This window comes from Panthera uncia (genome assembly GCF_023721935.1).
Source record: "Panthera uncia isolate 11264 chromosome C1 unlocalized genomic scaffold, Puncia_PCG_1.0 HiC_scaffold_4, whole genome shotgun sequence".
Taxonomy (NCBI): domain Eukaryota; kingdom Metazoa; phylum Chordata; class Mammalia; order Carnivora; family Felidae; genus Panthera; species Panthera uncia.
In genome coordinates, this window is record NW_026057585.1 from 40,559,375 (window position 1) to 40,579,277 (window position 19,903).

Sequence of the window (19,903 nt, forward strand, 5' to 3'; positions counted from 1 at the left end):
TTTAAAGCTTTGACAACAATCAAAACATACTCTATAGTCTTTTAGCAACTAATGTTCTTTTTTCTTACTAGTAATTGGCAGAGGAGGTGAACAGATCTCACGCATACAACAAGAATCTGGATGCAAAATACAGATAGCTCCTGGTAATGTTACTGTCTTGCTGTTTTCAAAATGACTAGAAAACTAGCATGTTTTTGTCAGTAGCTAGTGAATGATGCTGTTAATCTTCTCTTGGCCTAAAATTTGTTTGGTGTTGTTTTTAATTGTAGACAGTGGTGGCCTTCCAGAAAGGTCTTGTATGTTAACTGGAACACCTGAATCTGTCCAGTAAGTATGAAATCCTATGCCTGAGGCCAGTGCATCCTTCCTACCAGAGGATATTGCCCGTACATTTGAGCCAACTTTGTTCTGCATTATTAATTTTCCCATTTTCTAGATAATTTCTAACAACATATAAACATGCTTGAAAATTCCTTCATCTTGACAAAAACCGTTCCTTGAACCCCACATTTATATTTCTCTGCCTCCTTATACAACAAAACTAAAAAGCGGTAGCTCGATTTGCGGTATCATCTGCCTCTTTTCATTTTTTCTTGAACATGTATGAATCAGTTTTATTCCCGTGGTTCCATTGAAATTGTTCTTTCTGAGATCGCAAATGGATTCTTCATCATTCCACCTATCAACATTGTTTGACACAGTGAACAATCTTCCTAGAAATCGCCAGCTCCCTGGCTGCCCTTTCTCAGTCATTCTTGGTTGTCCTGCTTTATATTTCTGACCTTTTGTTGTGAAAGTGCCCCAAAATTCAGTCCTCCTAAAAATAGATCTATATGTGCTCCTTAGAGTACTTCATTTACTCTATTAAACTTCATTTAATATATAGTTTTAGATATCATAAATTTTATGTACTCTTAAATTTTTAACTTCAGTGTTGCTCTCTTTTTCTAAATTCTAGATTTCCTGTCAAGCTGCTTACTTAGTATCTCTGCTTGAATGTCTACTAGACATCTCAAACATCAGATTGTTATAAAGGGGAAATTGTTTTCCATCCCATTCCCAGCCTGCTTTGTCTTTTACTCCTCTTACTCATCTCAGTGAATGGCAACTCTGTTTTAATACTTTTAGTTTTTTCTCATGCCTCAATTTATCCGTAAGGAACTCTTGGGTCATTTTTCTTCATAATTGATTTGGAATCTAGCCTCTTCTTGCCACTTCTATACTGTCACCTTGTCTGTGACATCATTTGCCTATATTTCAATATGTTTCCATTCTTTTTAGCCTTGTTCAGCAGTAGTATATCCTTATGCTAGTATAGCCATAGTGATCTTTTTAAAATGTGAATCAGTTTATATCCCTACTTTGCTCAGATCCTCTAATGCTTCACCACTTAGAGTAAAAGTGTTTTTATCAAGGCCTGACTCACTTGCCACCTTTCTCATTTCATTTTTTTTTAATGTTTATTTACTTTTGAGAGAAAAAGACAGTTGTGAGCGGGGGAGGGGCAGTGAGAGGGAGACACAGAATCCGAAGCAGGGTTTGAGCCCCGCGTTGGACTCTGTGCTGACAGCCCAGGTCCTGCGTCTGTCTCCCTCTGTGTCCCTCCCCTGCTCACGCTGTGTCTATCTCTCAAAAATGAATGTTGAAAAAAATTTTTTTAATAAAATTTTGTTAAATTAGTGTTAAGCCCCCTAAACCTGAATTAGAATGGGAGAAGTACCTGATCATACTATTTTGTATTTCTCTGTTTGCGATAAGGTTTTGATTATGCTGTAACTTACTCTTTGACTCTTTATTTGTTAACAGATCGGCAAAACGGTTACTGGACCAGATTGTAGAAAAGGGAAGACCAGCCCCTGGCTTCCACCATGGTGATGGACCAGGAAATGCAGTTCAAGAAATCATGATTCCAGCTAGCAAAGCAGGATTAGTTATTGGAAAGGGGGGAGAAACTATTAAACAACTTCAGGTATTATTATGTTTGTAAAATGACTACTTTTCATCTATTTTGAAGCCTGTTTCCTTCCACTCCCCCTTCGTTAATACTTGTGATTTCTGTAACAGGAGCGGGCTGGAGTTAAAATGGTTATGATTCAAGATGGACCTCAGAACACTGGTGCTGACAAACCTCTTAGGATTACAGGAGACCCATACAAAGTTCAAGTAAACTTAAGTTTATATTTTACAAAGAAGGATTGGGGGCAGAATGGGCAAAACATGTATGAATAATTACAGTGTTTTGAGACATACTTTCTAAATTGGGTGATTTTTTTTTTTTCTCCCCTACTTCAGCAAGCCAAGGAAATGGTGTTAGAGTTAATTCGTGATCAAGGTGGTTTCAGAGAAGTTCGAAATGAGTATGGGTCAAGAATAGGTGGAAATGAAGGGATAGATGTAAGTAAAAATACCCATTCACAAATGGTTGTATACTGGTTGATAAATATGTGTTTTTTCTGTTCTGTGTTACAAAGCCATCTCTAACATTGTATCCCCTCACCCTGTTTCTGCCTTAGAGTGTAGAATGTATAACTTGTATCTCATTACCCTGTTTGATGGCATATCAGAGCATAGTGTTTTACTTTTATGATTTGAGATAGATTAATTTTCAGGAAATGGCTTTCTTAATATGTAGTCTTCTTTGTATAAGGTCCCCATTCCAAGATTTGCTGTTGGCATTGTAATAGGAAGAAATGGAGAGATGATTAAAAAAATACAAAATGATGCTGGTGTTCGAATTCAGTTTAAGCCAGGTGAGTATACATATTTAATTTTCTAGGTGTTGGTAGCAATTAGTTTGACGTCCATTTGTTGCTAAATAGATCCATTTTGGTTTTTTATTTTGAAGATGATGGAACAACACCTGATAGAATAGCACAAATAACAGGACCTCCAGACCGATGTCAACACGCGGCAGAAATTATTACAGACCTCCTTCGAAGTGTTCAGGTATGACAGATGTTACTATTTTCATTATTTTGTTTTCATTTAAAAAATACTTCCCAGGATGCCTGAGTGGGTCAGTCAGTCAAGCATCTGACTCTTGATTTCGGCTCAGGTCATGATCTCATGGTTTGTAAGATAAAACCCTGCATCAGGCTCCACAAAAGTATATATTTTCTTGAAAGCCTGAAAGTGTCCCCCCTCCCCCTTTAGTTTTATGTCAGAATCTGTCTGATAATGCTTTGTTAATAGTTAGAAAGGTAACTTTGAGGTAGACCTCTTGGAACAGAAAGGCAGCTACATAAGTACAGTCTTATTCGTCCTAGTGTAAAAAGAACAAGCGGTGGGTAGTATTTGATTCTTTGGGCCAAGTCATCTCTCAGCTTCTTTAAATTTCTGGTTTAGGAAAATAGACATGCAATGACTTCACCATGGAAAGAAGAATATTCTTCTGTGCTGACTTTTATTTTTTTCTTTGTGTTTCCCTTCTTTAGGCTGGTAATCCTGGTGGACCTGGACCTGGTGGCCGAGGAAGAGGTAGAGGTCAAGGCAACTGGAACATGGGACCACCTGGTGGACTACAGGAATTTAATTTCATTGTACCAACAGGGAAAACTGGATTAATAATAGGAAAAGGCAATGTATTTTAAATAATGTCTTAATGTGTGGGTAAAAATGTTAACACATGACCTGATTTTTCTGGATGCTATTTCTCTTGTAAATCAGTAGCAAGGATTTTTCTTTGGCTCTATTTTATGTTGGTTTGTAACAAAAACATAAATGAGGGCCTTATATGCACATAAAAAGAATGGGATTTGAAAAACATTGGCTTCTAGAGGGTGGACCAATAGTTTATTAGTGTAAGAAACTTGTTTTGACCCAAAAAGTGGTTTGGATGTTTTTGTGCCATTTGCTTTTTCCTTACATCTTTTTAAAGTTTAGGACTTTTAATAAGTGTTACGTTACTTGTGAAAGCAATGTATTTGAACCACATATTTTGATGAGTGACTTTTTGTTGTTGTTACAGTTGATATTAAGGTTAGGTACAGACATGCTAAGTTGTCTTGAAACTTGAATGTATTTTAGAAGCATGAGATGCTTTATACAATTTGATTTTAAGTGTAGAATAAGTGGAAAATTCTAACAATATTGGCAGATGGGATACTGCTCTAAACTTTTTTCTTAATGGCCCTTTTAGTTGTGGTCATTTTCTTTTAAGAAGTTCTTTTTGTATCCTTTGACTCTTTAGAAAAATTACTGTGTTTTGATTTTAGGAGGTGAAACCATAAAAAGCATAAGCCAACAGTCTGGTGCAAGAATAGAACTTCAGAGAAATCCTCCACCTAATGCAGATCCTAATATGAAATTATTTACAATCCGTGGCACTCCACAGCAAATAGACTATGCACGGCAACTTATAGAAGAAAAGATTGGTGTGAGTATGCTTTAAATTTCAATTTATAGGGGCACCTGGTTGGCTTAGTCAGTAAAGCATGCAACTCTTTATCCCCAGGTTGTGAGTTCAGGCCTCATGTTGGGTATAGAGCTTACTTAAAAAGTAAATCAATAACTACGATATTTACATAGACCCTATTAAATAGAAGGTATTAATTCAGATGTTTCTATAATTGCTATATAAAAAAATGCCAATTTCTAGTCTAAGATTGTAGGTTTCACCACAAAATGAACACATATAACAGGAAAGATTGTCCAGCAGTGACAAATAATTCAATTAAATACACATTTATAAGTATTTGGAACTTCGTGTGAGTAAATAATAGACTGCATTACTTGCAGATACAATGTAAGAGTTGGTGGGTGGGTTGTAGAATGTACTTGTAGGACGTAGTTAACAGGAATTCAGTATTTATTAAGGGCTTAATGTACTCCACCCTGCTCAGGTAAATATGTATTAGATGAATCCCCCAGTTTAGAGTAGAAATTTACAAATCCATCTTAGATTGACAGTCATTTGGGGAGTTTTAAAGTGTATACTATTTGAATGCTTTCCACCTTTACACATGACAGTTCTGATACACAAATTTGGAAACTTTTCCTTTAGATAAGTTTCCTGGTGGTAGTACAAAAAAAGTATAAAGGGTCTTGATTGTGCTTTCTTATAAGAGGAGGATGTAGTGTCTTAATTGTGTTCTTTTACTATAGGATGTAAGGGAGCATTTTGAATAATAATAATTAGAATCTCTTAGGAAAGTTCTCCCTGATGATTGCCATATTGTGGAAGGGATACAAAAGAAGTTAGATACTGTTTCTGTCTTCTGGGAAAGACAAAAATAGATGTATAAAAGACACTTACAGAATATCTTACCAGGGGTACCTGGCTGGTTCAGTCAGTAGAACATGTTACTCTTGATCTTAGGTTGTGAGTTTTGAGCCCCATGTTGGATATAGAGATGACTAAGAAATTAAAAGAAAATCTTATAAAAATATATACAAATGTAAGTTTTGTGGTATTAATAAGTGTAATTGTTGGGGCACCTGGGTGGCTCAGTCAGTTGGGCATCCTACTTAATCTCCACTTGGGTCTTGATCTGAGGGTCTTGGGTTTGAGCCCTGCATTTGGCTTAGTGCTGGGCATGAGGCCTACTTAAAAATACAGGTGTCTGGGTGGCTGAGTCACTTAAGTGGCTGACTTCTGATTTCAGCACAGGTCATGATCTCCAGGTTCATGAGATTGAACTCGCACTGTTAGCACAGAGCCTACTTGGGATTCTCATTCTCTCTCTGCCCCACCCCCCCCGCCCCCCGCATGCTCACAAGGGCTTTTATTTTCTCTCATTCTCTCAAATATACATTTAAAAAATTAATAAGTATAGGAGCACCTGAGTGGCTCAGTTAGGTGTCCTACATCAGCTCAGGTCACAATTTCAGGTTCACGAATTTGATCCCCACGTTGGGCTCTGTGCTGATAGCTCAGAGCCTGGAGCCTGCTTCGGATCCTGTGTCTTCCTCTCTCTCTGCCCCTCCCCCACTCACGATCTGTCTCTCTCAAAAATAAACATTGAAAAAATTTTTAAATATAAGTGTAATTGAAAATATGAAGAAAATAATTATGTACCCAGTATTGGCAGAGGTTGATGCTAGAAAAATGAATTAACGTTTTGGATTTTACTATCCTTAGCATGCATGGGTCAAGGTTTCTTCTGGATTGATGGGCAAACAAGACAGGTCCTAGAGAAGCAGTTTAGTTTGATAGTTAAGAGCATGGACTCTGGAATCAGGCTGTTAGGTTCAGAATACTCTGAATCATTTACTGTGTGACCTTGGAGAAAGCTGTTTATACTCGTTTGCCTCTTGTTTCTTTCTCTGAAAATAAGGATAATAATAGCTATTTTACAGGTTGTACAAATGATATGAGGTTTATATCACTTAAAAGAGTGCCTTGTACATAACCCTATGAAAATGTTGCTACTTTTTCAATAGTCCTTTTTTACTTTTTGTAAGGGATTGGTTATGGATAATAGAAGTGAAGGATAATGAAAACAGATTTAAAGAGGTAAAGTAATAGAAGGAACTTGAAAAGTCATGGAGTTTAGGGCGCCTGGCTGGCTCAGTCAGTTAAGCGTTTGATTTCAGCTCACATCATGATCTCACAGTTCGTGGGTTCGAGCCCTGCGTCAGGCTCTGTGCTGACAGCTCAGATTCTGAAGCCTGCTTCAGATTCTGTGTCTCCCTCTCTCTCTGCCTCTCCCCTGCTCACGCTCTGTCTCTCTCAAAAATAAACGTTAAAATTTTTAAAATGACAAAGTTTAGCTTCATTATTTTGTAGTGAGGGAATAGACAACTAAATGTGATTTAAGCATTTTTCTTCAAAATGTCACGTGATCAGTATTAACTTCATGAAAGCTAATTTGGATTATCAAAAGGAAAATCAACTAAGCATTATTAAGTGGTATGATATGAATATGAAGATAGGGTATTTAGAAACTAATGATAAAGGGGAAGAGAGGAAATGAATTTAAATTACTGATTTTAAATGGGGTTCCGGGGCACAAAGGTTATGAAGAGGAGTTTAGTTTTTTGAGTTACTAAAGTTACTAGTTGTTACTTTACCTGATAAAGTACCCAGTAGTTCACAGTATAAAGCCTTAGCAATTTGGGGAATATATTGTCAAGGTGTTTGTCTGATTGTTAGGAAAGTAGATGCTGAATAGATGTAGAGAAAGAAAAGTTAGAGAAAACATGGTATTTGATACACTTCCATGATAAGATAATAAAGAAGTGTAGTAGAAGTAAGAATTATAAAAAAGAAAGGGAAATAATGGAAAAGGGAATTCACCTGAAAGGAAGAGAATGGAAGGTAAAGGAGATGTTTCAGTTCTTTGCTGATGCTGTTGATTTTAATGAATTATCAGGTCTTAATATTTAATATGGTAGAGTTGAGTTTTTTCAGTATGGGCGCCTGGGTGGCTCAATCAGTTAAGCGTCTGAATTTGGCCCAGGTCATGATCTTGCAGTTCCCTGAGTTTGAGTTCTGATTTGGGCTCTGTGCTGATAGCTCAGAACTTGGAGCCTGTTTCAGATTCTGTGTGTGTGTGTCTCTCTCTCTCTGCCCCTCCGCTGCTTGCTCACACACTCTGTCTCTTAAAATAAGTAAACATTAAAAAAATTTAAAAATTTTTTGCAACATGAATGAGGAAATGAAGGAAAATCTAAAATATGTTGTTGGTGTTATTTGGCCTTTGAATTGTTAAGCCATTGCTGTTTTTCTGATTTTTTTGTACATCTCTCTGCTTTTTTACAGGGCCCAGTAAATCCTTTAGGGCCACCTGTACCCCATGGGCCCCATGGTGTCCCAGGCCCCCATGGGCCTCCTGGGCCTCCAGGGCCTGGAACTCCAATGGGACCATACAACCCTGCACCTTACAATCCAGGACCACCTGGCCCTGCTCCTCAGTAAGTACTGAGTTTGATTCTGGAGTTTTCCCCAAACATTCTAGCTTTTGGTAAATTGTGTTTTTATATTGATTTCTATCTTTTCAGTGGACCTCCAGCTCCTTATGCCCCCCAGGGGTGGGGAAATGCATATCCACACTGGCAGCAGCAGGCCCCTCCTGATCCAGGTAAAAGACATTTATCATTCATGTGTAATCTGTAGTTTTGTTTGCCTCTCCTGTTATATATACTCTTAAATTTTCTAGTGTCATTTCTACATTGTGTGCATTTTTTGCACTTGTTTCACTCTTTCAACAGGAGTCTTAGTTTCTGATTTTACCACAGTGTATGAGACTGAGTGAATATGATGTTTTCATGTAACTTTTTTCTACCTACGTTGACTTTCTCTCCTTTCAAAGTGATAAGAACAGAGTGCTAAAAGCCAGAAGCTATAGGAAGAAGTACAGTGTCTTAGTCTTAGATTCCAGTGCCATCAGATGTATGATGTGTTAATTGTGACATTGTCCATGAAAGAAGAGTGTACATTTATTTGTATAATTATGTGAGCATCTAATGGAGCATTTAATACTTAAATTTGAGAACTTGGTAGTTCTCAAATAAGATATGTAAGCTGTTTTAATCTTTTAATATTCCTTATGTAATTTCATATATTGGTAAAAATCAGGCCTCTGTTTAATGTCTGCATGTTAGAAATTAAAAATACGTTTAGTTAAATGTTTTCTCTGTTCCGATCTGGATTTTATATATATTACATTGTATTCTGTTATTGCATCTTCCACCCTCTAGTTTTCTTTCCATGATGGTCAAAGGGGCATTCATTGAAACCAATTAACATTTATTGATGATCCTTCTTTCTCACCTACTACCTATCTTTTAGGCCTCTTTCACTGGAGTAGTTTCAAGGAAGGTACTGAATTATGGATTCCTTTCCACACTAGTGTATTTATTTCTTGAAAGAACCTAAATAATTGATTTAAATGAAATTGTTTTAGTGAATTTTATTAAAACATTGTTATTTAAATGTGGCCCTATATTTGTAACATACTTTAATTTCCTAGGAAGTGTGCTCTTTGAAATATGGTTACACATGACAGTAACCAAATAACCACAACTTTCATTCAAGAAACAACTTGAGTGTGCTAAGATGTGGGTACGCAAAGATTAGTTTACATTCTACAGCAGAAAAGTACACTCCCAAGAGTTAGCAATGCTATTATAGGTGGACTTACAGAAGGGTCAAATATAAGTTAGTGTATAATAGCTTAAACATCTTTATTAGGTATTTTTTTTCCTCATTTTTATCTTAGTGCACACGAATAGGGAAGGGGCAGAGGGAGAGAAAGAATCCCAAGTAAGCTTCTTACCCTGCACAGAGCCCATAGCAGGGCCCGATGCCATGACTTTGGGATCATGACCTGAGCCAAAGTCAAGCATCGGATACTCAACCGACTGAGCCTAGTTGTCCCTAAATGTCTTTAAAGAAAGAAAAGATTTTTCCTTCCCTCTTATAAGTTAATTGGGATGGTGTGATTAAGCAGAGAAATCCGATAATTTAAGAGATTCAAGAGTTAGAGCAAGTTAAGGGGTGAATTTCTATTGGGGAACTTGGATCTGCAATATTGCACCATATGAGCCCTGTTCGGATCAGTAACGTGATTGAGAGAAATGATGGGAATAAGTAGTCTCTGTATCACAGTCTCATTTTTCCTTCTGGGAGTAGTAGCGAAGTCACCGCTGTAAGAATTGGTTGATGAATATGGTTTGCGGCACTGTCTTTGGAAAAGAAGTAACCGATTAGCTAAGATGGCAGCTAGGGTTAGATATTGTTTATATTAGACTTCGCATTATGTAAAAACCACATAATTGATTTAGATGAAACTTATAGTCAGTTTAACATTTTTTCTTACCTATAAAATGATAAATGAAACAATATGTTGAGTGAATAATTCTCCATATGTATCATATCTAACTGTAAGTCTGGTTTTGTTAATACAGTCTACACATTCAAGAGTACAAGTATTGCCTTTCAAAGTCTGTTTTATCTCAGTTTTTCTAGCCAGAGATGGTGTCAAGTGAAATATTTGTATTAGTACACAGGTAATCCAACTTAGAAAAGCAATACATTTTTTACTTGGAAGATGTGGAGGGTAGGTAGATAATGCCTTACAATTGTATTACCTTAAAAATTGTATCACTCTAGAAATCCCTGCTCCTTTTTCCTCAAACTTCACTAAACTTTATTAAGCAGCTGAGACTCGCTGCCCACATGGGATAAAGGATAAACAGATTTCATATAGATACAGGCTCTGCCTAAGGAAATTACATTCTTCTTGGTGATATAAACTAATAAAGATATACTGTAGTGTCACATGATGTATTCTTGGTATAAAGGACAGAATCAAGAAGAGGATTTCTTTTTCTAAGAGGTCTCAAACTGTGATTGCATGAGTTGGTTTTTATGGAGGATGAATGAGGAGTGCAAGTCCAGAGAAAGCATAACAAGGTCTGAGGCCAGATATGAGCATTGCAACTTCTGAAAAGTACAAGCAATTTACTGTGACCAGAACTTGAGTGTTAGAAAAATACTGACAAAAGAGGGGAAGATGAGGCTGGAATGGAAAGGATAAGCCAGAGGGTCAGATCATGAAAGATATTGGGTGATAATGTTGCACTTAAAAGCTTTTGACAGCCCTGAAGTCTCTGGAATGAAAAATTTCAAGTAGGGCAGTGACATCAAGTGTATGATTTAGGATAATTACTGTGAAATATGATGAGGTGAAATATGACTGTTTAAGATTCTTAAAGAATGCAGGACTTTCTTTAAGACAGGACAAAACTCAGTTTTAAAATAATTGTTTCTTGTACAGATAGTTCCTAGAAATCCTTTCCTTTAGTCATCTACCACGTAGAACTGCTGTGCTTGAGGCAAAACTAGGTTAAAAAAAAAGGGTACAGAATGTTGTAAGGCAAATTGGATTTGAAAGCAAAAGATCTTTATTCCTATTACGATTCTGCCACTCAACTAGTTTTCTAAGAATTAGGTCACTTAATTTCTGTACCTCACTTTACTGAAATTAAAGGAAATAATGACAATTAAAATAAGAATTTAAAACTTCCCATTTACTGTTTTTGATCCCCAGTTAATTTTGGGGTCTCTTTCTTTGCCAAAGAGGGTGTGAGAGAGAGTGTGTGTGTGAGAGAGAGAGAGAGATTATGGACTTTAGATGCAAACCTTGAATTTGTGTTTATTCTAGCTAAGGCAGGAACAGATCCAAATTCAGCAGCTTGGGCTGCCTACTATGCTCACTATTATCAACAGCAAGCACAGCCACCACCTGCAGCTCCTGCCGGTGCACCAACTACAACCCAAACCAATGGACAAGGTAACTATGGTAACTAAAACATTTATTTTGTATGTAGAAATAGAAACTTATGTTTGGAATTCTGTATGAAGTATATCAGTGTATAACACCTAAAAATTTTCCATATTTCATTATAGCTTCAGTGAGCAGATTTCCCTTATTAAAAATAAGTTTGAAGTAGTTTAAAATAATTGCATCTTACGTAAAAGTTTAAGTTGTAAGATAACATTATAGAACACCCAGATAACCTACCTGTCAATATTTTATCTCCCATCTCCCACTTGTCCCATTATTCTGTCATATGTGTCCATATCCATTACCAGTAATATTTCAGAACCATTTAAGACCAAGCTGTGCACATGATGTCCCAGTACCCTTAAATACCCTTTTGTATTAACTCCAATAATACATGACCATCATACAGTCCTCTAAAACATTAAGTCAGCATTGATACATCATTACTGTCCTGATGCAGAGCCCTTACTCCGATTTCACCATTTATCCTATCAGTTTCTCTATTCTGATCTAGGATCCCATCTGGTAAAAAAAAAAAAAAAAAAGCACAGACCTTTTGTCTTATGCGATGACTATCAAATTAGCATAGGTCACTTGAGCCTTTTCTCAAAAAGATGAGGTCATGATCGTGAAGTCCTACTTGGTATGTGGCAGTACCTCAGAAATATTGCTATGTTCCTCTTAGTGCATTACATCAAGGGTCATATAATGTTGACCTGCTTCATCCCTGGTGATGGTAACCATAGTCGCTTGGTCATGTTGGTGTCTGCCAGGTTTCTATACCATAAAATTACCATTTTTCTCTTTGAAATTAACAAATACTTTTTGGGGAATTATACTGAGTTCATAAGACTATTCTGTTCCTTCCTGAACTTCTGCCCATTGGCCTTAGCCTTCTTTGATAACATGTGCCTGATTCAGCTACAGCCGTGATGGTAGTTTCTGTTTGCATCATTCTGCGTGTATTAGTTGGTATTATAAGGAAGAAGTTTTCTTCTATTTATATCAGTATGGACTCCTGTGTTATTCAACATGTATTTTAAACTATCTTTACTATTTTGATTATCAGATTGCCCTAACTTTGGTCATTCAGGAGTACCTTTGAGATGGTTCCTGTATCCTTTTGACATGTCTGTCATTCTTTTTTAACTTTTTTTAAATGTGTTTGTTTATTTTTGAGAGGGGCGGGGAGGGAGAAGATCTGAAGCAGTCTCTGCCAACAGCAGCAAGCCCGATGTGGGGCTTGAACTCATGAACCGTGAGATAATGACCTGAGTCAAAGTCAGATGCTTAACCAACTGAGGCACCCTGACATGTTTGTCATTTTTTAAGCGTGTCTTTACTTTCCTGCCCAAAAGATGCTTATTTTGTGCTTTCTGGGCTCAAGCCCTAAAATCAGCTATTTTTCTAAGTAGCCCTGATTTCCTTTTAGCAGATGATGGTATTTGAGAAATCAAAAACTCCGTGTGTTCATTTCTACCATGGTGATATGGAACCTAGAAAATTTATATACATGTATGCTTATGAGTGCATATATGAAACATTAGTATCTATGTATATATTTCTCAAACCATTATACTGCCTGCAGAATTCTATTGTAACACATGAGGGTCCTTTCTGGCTTTTTCCCTTTCATTGCCTATAAATAGTGAATAACTTGGTATCCTCAGTGTATATCCTTACTTGACCAATGAATTTACTTACATGCTCAGTGTAACTCCTCTTCCCTGTGTATAAACAAACTTTCTCTGTTGAGGGCCTCTGTACCTCCTGTGTCCTGTGTTTTTGGCACCAGCAAGGATCCCACTACCACATAGCACCCTCCCTCCTGCCCCTCACTCCCTATGGCAGGCCACTCCTACTTTCTCCATTCAAGGAATAGAAGTAAAGGGCCAAGATTGTCTTTTGAAACTGTTAATCCTTTTTTTTTTTTTTTTTAAATGTTTTTCTTAAGGAGATCAGCAGAATCCAGCTCCAGCTGGACAGGTTGATTATACTAAGGCCTGGGAAGAGTATTACAAGAAAATGGGTATGTTCTACATTTCTTTTTTATACATTTAGTTAAATTGAATTTGAAACATTTAATAAATCTCACTAGAAGGATGAAGATTGTTATAAGACCATGTTTGCCTTATGTTTTTGTTACTTGCACTTTATTTTTAACTTTTAATATCTTGAAGGGAATATCGAATGTGTTCTTTTTTTTTTTTTTTTAATGTTTATATTTAAGAGAGAGAGTGTGGAAGCGAGGGAGGGGTAGAGAGAGGAGAGACAGAATCTGAAGCAGGCTCCAGGCTCTGAACTGTCAGCACACAGCCTGACACTGAGCTCAAACTCACAAGCCGTGAGATCGTGACCTGAGCTGACGTCAGACGCTTAACCGACTGAGCCACCCAGGCACCCCTGAATGCATTCTAAAATCACTGATTCTAAAAATACATAATTCTTAAAATTGTGGTTACATAACAAGGAAATCCTTTTGTTTCCAAATGCATTTGTCAGCTACAATAATTAAAACCAAAAGTTCCACTGTTGGCACATATGACCCTGAATATTACTTGTACTTTTGTCAAAGACAGTTACATATATCAGTAGCCTGAATGGCATAGGTTAAATTTTAGAGAGCCAAGCAAAAATTGGTTGTGTGGTATTTTCTGCTGCACAGTAACTAGATAAGTAACCTACAAGGACATAGGATGTTAGTTACTTAAATAACATTTGCATATAGGAGAAAGGAAAAGTTGTACTCTAGAAAGGTCATTTCCATTCAGTAACTGTAGAACACATACTACATACCAAACAGTGATAGATGCTGAGAATGTGATTGTGAGGGTAAACAGGTAGGAGCCCCCGACCTTCTGGTTATTATATTCTCATGGAGGATACAATTGTTAATCAAGTGTTTTGCTAAATATATTACTACAAATTGTTACAAATGAAAACTGTACTTCTACTAACAGTTGAAATGTACAGCCACTAAGTGGTAGAACCACAATTTGAACTCCCAAGAGGGCCTAAACTCCAAGCCCATCTCCCAGATTTGTTTTTTTCTGGGACTATTGGGAACCTGATATTCATTTGACCCTTAACATAGGTTTGAATTTTATGGGTTTACTTATAAGTGGGTTTTTTTTTTACAGTATTATATAAATGAACTTTATGATTTTCTTCTTGTTTCTCTAGCTTACTTTATTGTAAAATACAGTATATAATACTCAAAATGTGTGTTAGTCCACTGTTTATGTTATCTGTAAGGCTTCTGGTTAAAGACTATTAGTAGTTAAGCTTGTCCAAAGTCAAAAGTTGTATGTGGGTTTTCAACTCCACAGAGGTCTGTGCCCATTAACCCCTGAATTGTTCAAGGGTCAGCTGAACAGATAGTTTTTGTTTTTAGAAGGTTATGGTGTCATTTGAAATTGACCCATGTATACTACAGCCACTTGTCACAAATGAAAGCCAAACAGATAAACTCGTCCATTCTTCCCAGGTATAGAATGAATGTATAGATGGTAGAATTTTATCATAGTATATAGTCTGTTTGAGATTTTCAACATAAACTTCAATGTTTCTTTGCCTGTGAGTGTTTTGTCGTCTTCACAGAAAGAAAATTTTCCAGAATGGTGATTATATTAAATTTTCTTTTGTGTAGGATACGTTTACTTCATGATAAGGATGTTTTATGCAGCTTATTTTCTATTTAAAGAAAGAAAGATTGTTTTTCCTGTTAGTATGACTTTCCATGCTACATTCCTGAGGCTAAAACAGATTATGTTTTTGTGACCCATCTTATCTCAGGCAGGTCTACAACAGCTAAAATTCTGCAAAAAAATACTTTTAAAAAACTTTAATCTCAAAGCAATATACTCTAATTAGGGTGATCACATAATTTATTATCCTGACTGGGATATACTTTTGAGAATAACTGAGAATGCTATTAATAATCATCCCATGATAGTGGTCAGGACATATGGTCACTTTAACTTGTATGAAATAGTGTCACCATTGTAAAAATTTGAGCATGTTGCAATTAAAAGTCGCTGGGTCTGACTTATATTTTCACCATGGTTAATGTGCCAGAGATGTTCCCTATGTTAATATTAAAAATAAGTAAAAACAGGCCTGTTTGTGGACTTAGATAATTATTGGGGAATTGGTGAAACTTGTGTTTTATTATATTTTATCATTCATTTGCAGCACGTTGATAAATTTATGGTTTGGCTTTTCTACCTTTTATTTGCCCAGAGTGAGCAGGTGTGTTGAATGTAATCTGTGAGGTCTTAATACCATTCAGATTTTTTTTTCTCAGTTATGTGTTTTTCTGTAGCACTATAGTGATCAGCTGTTAATTTTTTTGAGCAAAAGATAAGTTGAATGATTATTTCACATATAAATCTTAAGGGAAATAATAATAAATTGCCAGGTCTCTAATCCTGGCTAGCAAGTCAATTTATTTTGTCCTATAGAAGTTCTTTTTGCAAATGAGTTGTTGCTTAACTACCTTAATTTCTTCTGGGTGCATTACTTGCCAGATATTGAAGCATAAGACTAATATAATTCAGTTTTCAAGATTTTGTTTAAGTAATCTCTGTGCCCATTGTGGGGCTTGAACTCACAACCCTGAGATCAAGAGTCATGTGCTCTACCAAGGCAGTTTTCAAGATTTGTAAATAAAAGGGAAGAAAGTAATAAGATATTAGGGAGATAAAAATTTTTATCTCCAAATCCAACTATCTTATTTGGAGAGGCCAAGTTGAACTCTTCCAGTGGCAGAGCTAGGATTTTCTAGGACTCTGGACATCCCAGTTCCCAATCTAGTAACCTCTTTACCAAACTGGGCAGGCTGTCCCAGCTTCTGAAGCCAAATCTCAGCTTTGCCTGTTAAGGACAGAAAATATCCACTAACGTTATAAATGTGTCATTGTTTATAAGTAAGTAAATCTCTTAAAACAGGAGGGTTTTTTTTTGTTTTTTGTTTTTAATGTTTGTTTTTGAGTGAGAGAAAGAGCGAGACACAGAATCCGAAGCAGCTCTGAGCTGATAGCAGAGCCTGACACGGGGCTGGAACCCATGAGCTGTGAGATTGTGACCTGAGCCGGTCGGACACGTAACTGACTGAGCCACCCAGGAGCCTCAAGTTAAGTTTTTTAGTTAGTTTTGTTTTCTGAAACAGTTCTGAATTTCGTAGGATTAATATCAAGAGAATTTAGGAGAGAAATTCGCAAAGATGAGATTATAGAGGGTTAACAAAGGAAATTTTAAGTCTTACAAGGAATGGCAGTAAAGCTCGAAGAGTGGGTATTTTTGGAGCTAGAATGAGGAAACTTTTGTAATAAGTAAACAGATCAAACTGGATTTCAAAGTAGACAGGCAGTTCCCATTTGGAAGAGGGCAGGTGAAGGCATTTTTTGGAAAAGTTTGACTTAGAGAAAGGCTCTTACAATATTAAGTACTGCTGAGCCTTTGGCATATGGTACCTTAAGGGGAAAGGGTGTGTAGTGAGGAAAATGGTTGTGGGAAAGAGGCAGGTATATAGAGCGATAACTTGTAGTGACATCTATTCAAGCAGGTTTGGCCATTGGGCTGTTATGTGTGAACTCTAGGGCAAGTCTTACCTCTTGAATGAAATGAAAGTCAAACCTTACAAATGATGAATCTACATGTAAATGTTAAGTGATGTTCTAAAATATAAACTAAACAGGCATCACAATAGTTCTTGAACTAAGAAGGATAAAGGGAGCAAGCTAAAGTATATTTCTAAAGGGGGCAGAGAGGCACAAGAGGCTAGGGGAGAGCCAAGTAAGTCCTAAGCAGATAGGAAGAGTTATTTTCCAGCAGGGCAAAACTTGCCCCTCATGTTGGAGGAGTGAGATGACTTTTTCTTTGGACACCTTCAAGATTGGAATGTGAGGTGTTTACGACTTACCAAGTGCTTGATTTTCTTACAGTCTGACATGTTTACCGTTCACTTTCCACAGAAATATTTGAAATGGGAGAGTAGGTAACATTTGAATTGGATGAATTTTCTTAATGTGTCTCTGTTTCTACCATCTTATATTGTAATTTTGCCTCTAAAATGAATATCTCTTAACAATGATGTTCAGTCCCTTTTTGTAAACCTGAAGTAGAAATTGTTGCTGTCTTAACCAAGTTTGGCCTCAAGTCAGCAGGTTTTCAAGTGTACAACTTGTAAGAGACATTGTGTGGTTTTATTACTTTTGATACCCTGGGATATTTGGCAGTTGTCTAAATACTGAAACCTATTTCAGATTTGTTTAAATTGTGTCTCCTCATTGGATCAGTATGTTAAACTCACTTCCTCTTTGAAAAGAATTCTGGAAAACAAAACTAAGAATTTTGTTTATATTACATGGGATTTCTCTGTTGCCTATAGAAGGGGGGTTTTTTCTTGGATTTTTAAAGTTACTCATAAAAGTTAAAATTCTATTCACTGAGTTGCTTTTAATTCTTCAATTTTGTGATTGATGGTGATAGCCTATTTTCAGCAACTATACAGAGTTCAGCTATACAAAGTTGGCAACATCCAACAAACATAAAAAACAACTTTCCCTGTGTCTGTTCTCTAGAGTATTTTTTATCTAGCCATAATAATTTCACCAGGCAAGGTAATAAGCTATATAAAATTCTGCTCAAAAAAGGGAGCTCAATAGGAAAACACATGTTCTTCCTCCCCAACTTTTTATTTTATAAATTTTTATACCTTGATAAAATCAGAAAAATCATACAGTGAACACCCATATTTATATTTTCTATTCAAATTCTACATTTTTAAAAAGTTTATCATGTAATTTGTGTGTGTATATATGTATTTTTTGTGCCTGAGCCTTTACAAAGTAGGTTGCACACTGTTGTAAATAAATTATTTCAGTAATGTCAACATATAGACCGTATTTTCTTTGGTTGTCAGAAAAATGTCTCTTGTGGCTGTGTGTATGTTGTCTTTATTTTAATCCAGAGCCCATTTAAGTTTTGTGCGTTGGATTTGGTTAATTCTCTTTAGTCTCTTAATTACCCTGCTTAAAAAATACCTGCTCGTGAAAGCTGTTGAGTTTTGTGTTTCATTGATCTTGTTCCTTCGAGTGTCTTTGGTAATTGTTCTTTATGTTCTTTGTCATGTTACTTTTAATAAAATTGTATTGTGGTTTGAACATATATTAAAATTTTAAACATCTTATTATTAAAGAGTATTTTGATGGTTAGTCTTCGTACACATAATTTATAGGTCACAAATCAGGAAACAAAGATCTTGACTGTATCTTAAAATAATGAAGTCTTTAATAGATTTCACATGGGTTTTTTGTTTTTCAAAAATGTTCTTTTCCTCCATCAAAGATTTACATTTTATTTAAAACCTGTAGTGTAACATCCAAATGAATAAGACAAGAAAAAATAGTGGTCTCCCCCCTCCCCACACCCAGCATCACCATCAGGGAACCATAGATTGTTTACTTGAAATACTTGCCAAACTCAGTTTAGAACATTAATATTTATAAATTCTGTAATTGAATCCAGATTATGCCTAAATCATTGCCTTTCTTGTTAAAACTATGTGGATGGTTTTGATTTCGCTTTTTATTAATAGTAATGCTTTAGAACTAAAAGTTACGATTAATATAAGGCAAAAAGAAACAGCATTCTGATTTCTTTAATTACAGAGTAGTTTTCTGACACTAATGAATAAGATAAAACAGGAGCAATTCTGACCCTCTGTGCTTGTCTTTGTAACCTGTACTTACAGTGGATATAATTTTGTATTAAAATTTAGGGGGTTTTTTTTAGGTCAACAAGGGCAGACACAAGATTATTCAAAAGCTTGGGAGGAATATTACAAGAAGCAAGGTATTGTTTTTATTAGAAATGAGATTCTTTTGGGCTTTTAATTGTGGTTACAGCAACAAAGTTGTTCTGTTTTCTCAAAGGTCAAGCGGTTCCTGCTCCTACTGGTGCTCCACCAGGTGGTCAGCCAGATTATAGTGCAGCCTGGGCTGAGTACTATAGACAACAAGCAGCCTACTATGCCCAGACAAGTCCCCAGGGAATGCCACAGCATCCTCCAGCACCTCAGGTATACTAAACTTGCTAATGTGTTGATTTCTACTCCAGTCATGTTTTCTGCATGTTTACTGTTTTGTCTGTTTGGGATTATGTTTGCCTTTTAAATTTTTATCTGGCATAGCATAACTAAATGAAGTACTGTGATGTATTGTTTGGGTTTTTTTGTTTGTTTTTTTTATAATGCTTTCTGGCATCTGAGTGCTGAGTATTTCTACAGTGCCTCTGATTTTAAAAATAAATTTTTTTCCCCCAGGGATTTGCAAATCATGCAAGAAGCCACCACCATTTATATTAACCAGTTTTTCTTTCTTAAAGGATTCACTCCTGAGTTAGCTCCATTTAAAGGATTTTCTTTAACTTTTTGTGTATTTCTTATGTATCTCTTCTGCACAGGGCCAATAATAAGAAGTGGACAATACAGTATTTGCTTCATTGTGTGGGGGAAAAAAACCTTTGTTAAATATATGGATGCAGACGACTTGATGAAGATCTTAATTTTGATTTTGGTTTAAAATAGTGTTTTTTTTTTTTTGAAAATGTACAAAATATCTATCACTACTGATAGGAGGTTAATATTTCTGTGTAGAAATGAAAATTGG

At 36.1% G+C, this 19,903-nt stretch overlaps 1 protein-coding gene across 17 annotated transcripts in view; it reads left to right on the plus strand.

Annotated features, from left to right (window-relative positions):
* The window catches only part of FUBP1 (far upstream element binding protein 1), a 50,446-nt gene that overhangs the window by 8,875 nt on the left and 21,668 nt on the right, over nucleotides 1-19,903 (plus strand). For 6 of the 17 annotated variants that reach the window (XM_049616947.1, XM_049616940.1, XM_049616939.1 and 3 more), the window contains 15 exons: nucleotides 72-143; nucleotides 270-327; nucleotides 1,807-1,969; nucleotides 2,065-2,163; nucleotides 2,293-2,394; nucleotides 2,648-2,750; nucleotides 2,846-2,946; nucleotides 3,435-3,576; nucleotides 4,215-4,375; nucleotides 7,703-7,854; nucleotides 7,942-8,021; nucleotides 11,109-11,246; nucleotides 13,186-13,260; nucleotides 19,029-19,088; nucleotides 19,169-19,314. In XM_049616947.1, the coding sequence (XP_049472904.1) occupies nucleotides 72-143; nucleotides 270-327; nucleotides 1,807-1,969; nucleotides 2,065-2,163; nucleotides 2,293-2,394; nucleotides 2,648-2,750; nucleotides 2,846-2,946; nucleotides 3,435-3,576; nucleotides 4,215-4,375; nucleotides 7,703-7,854; nucleotides 7,942-8,021; nucleotides 11,109-11,246; nucleotides 13,186-13,260; nucleotides 19,029-19,088; nucleotides 19,169-19,314 (1,652 nt within the window). The other 11 variants (XM_049616948.1, XM_049616950.1, XM_049616955.1 and 8 more) reach the window with 6 other exon arrangements.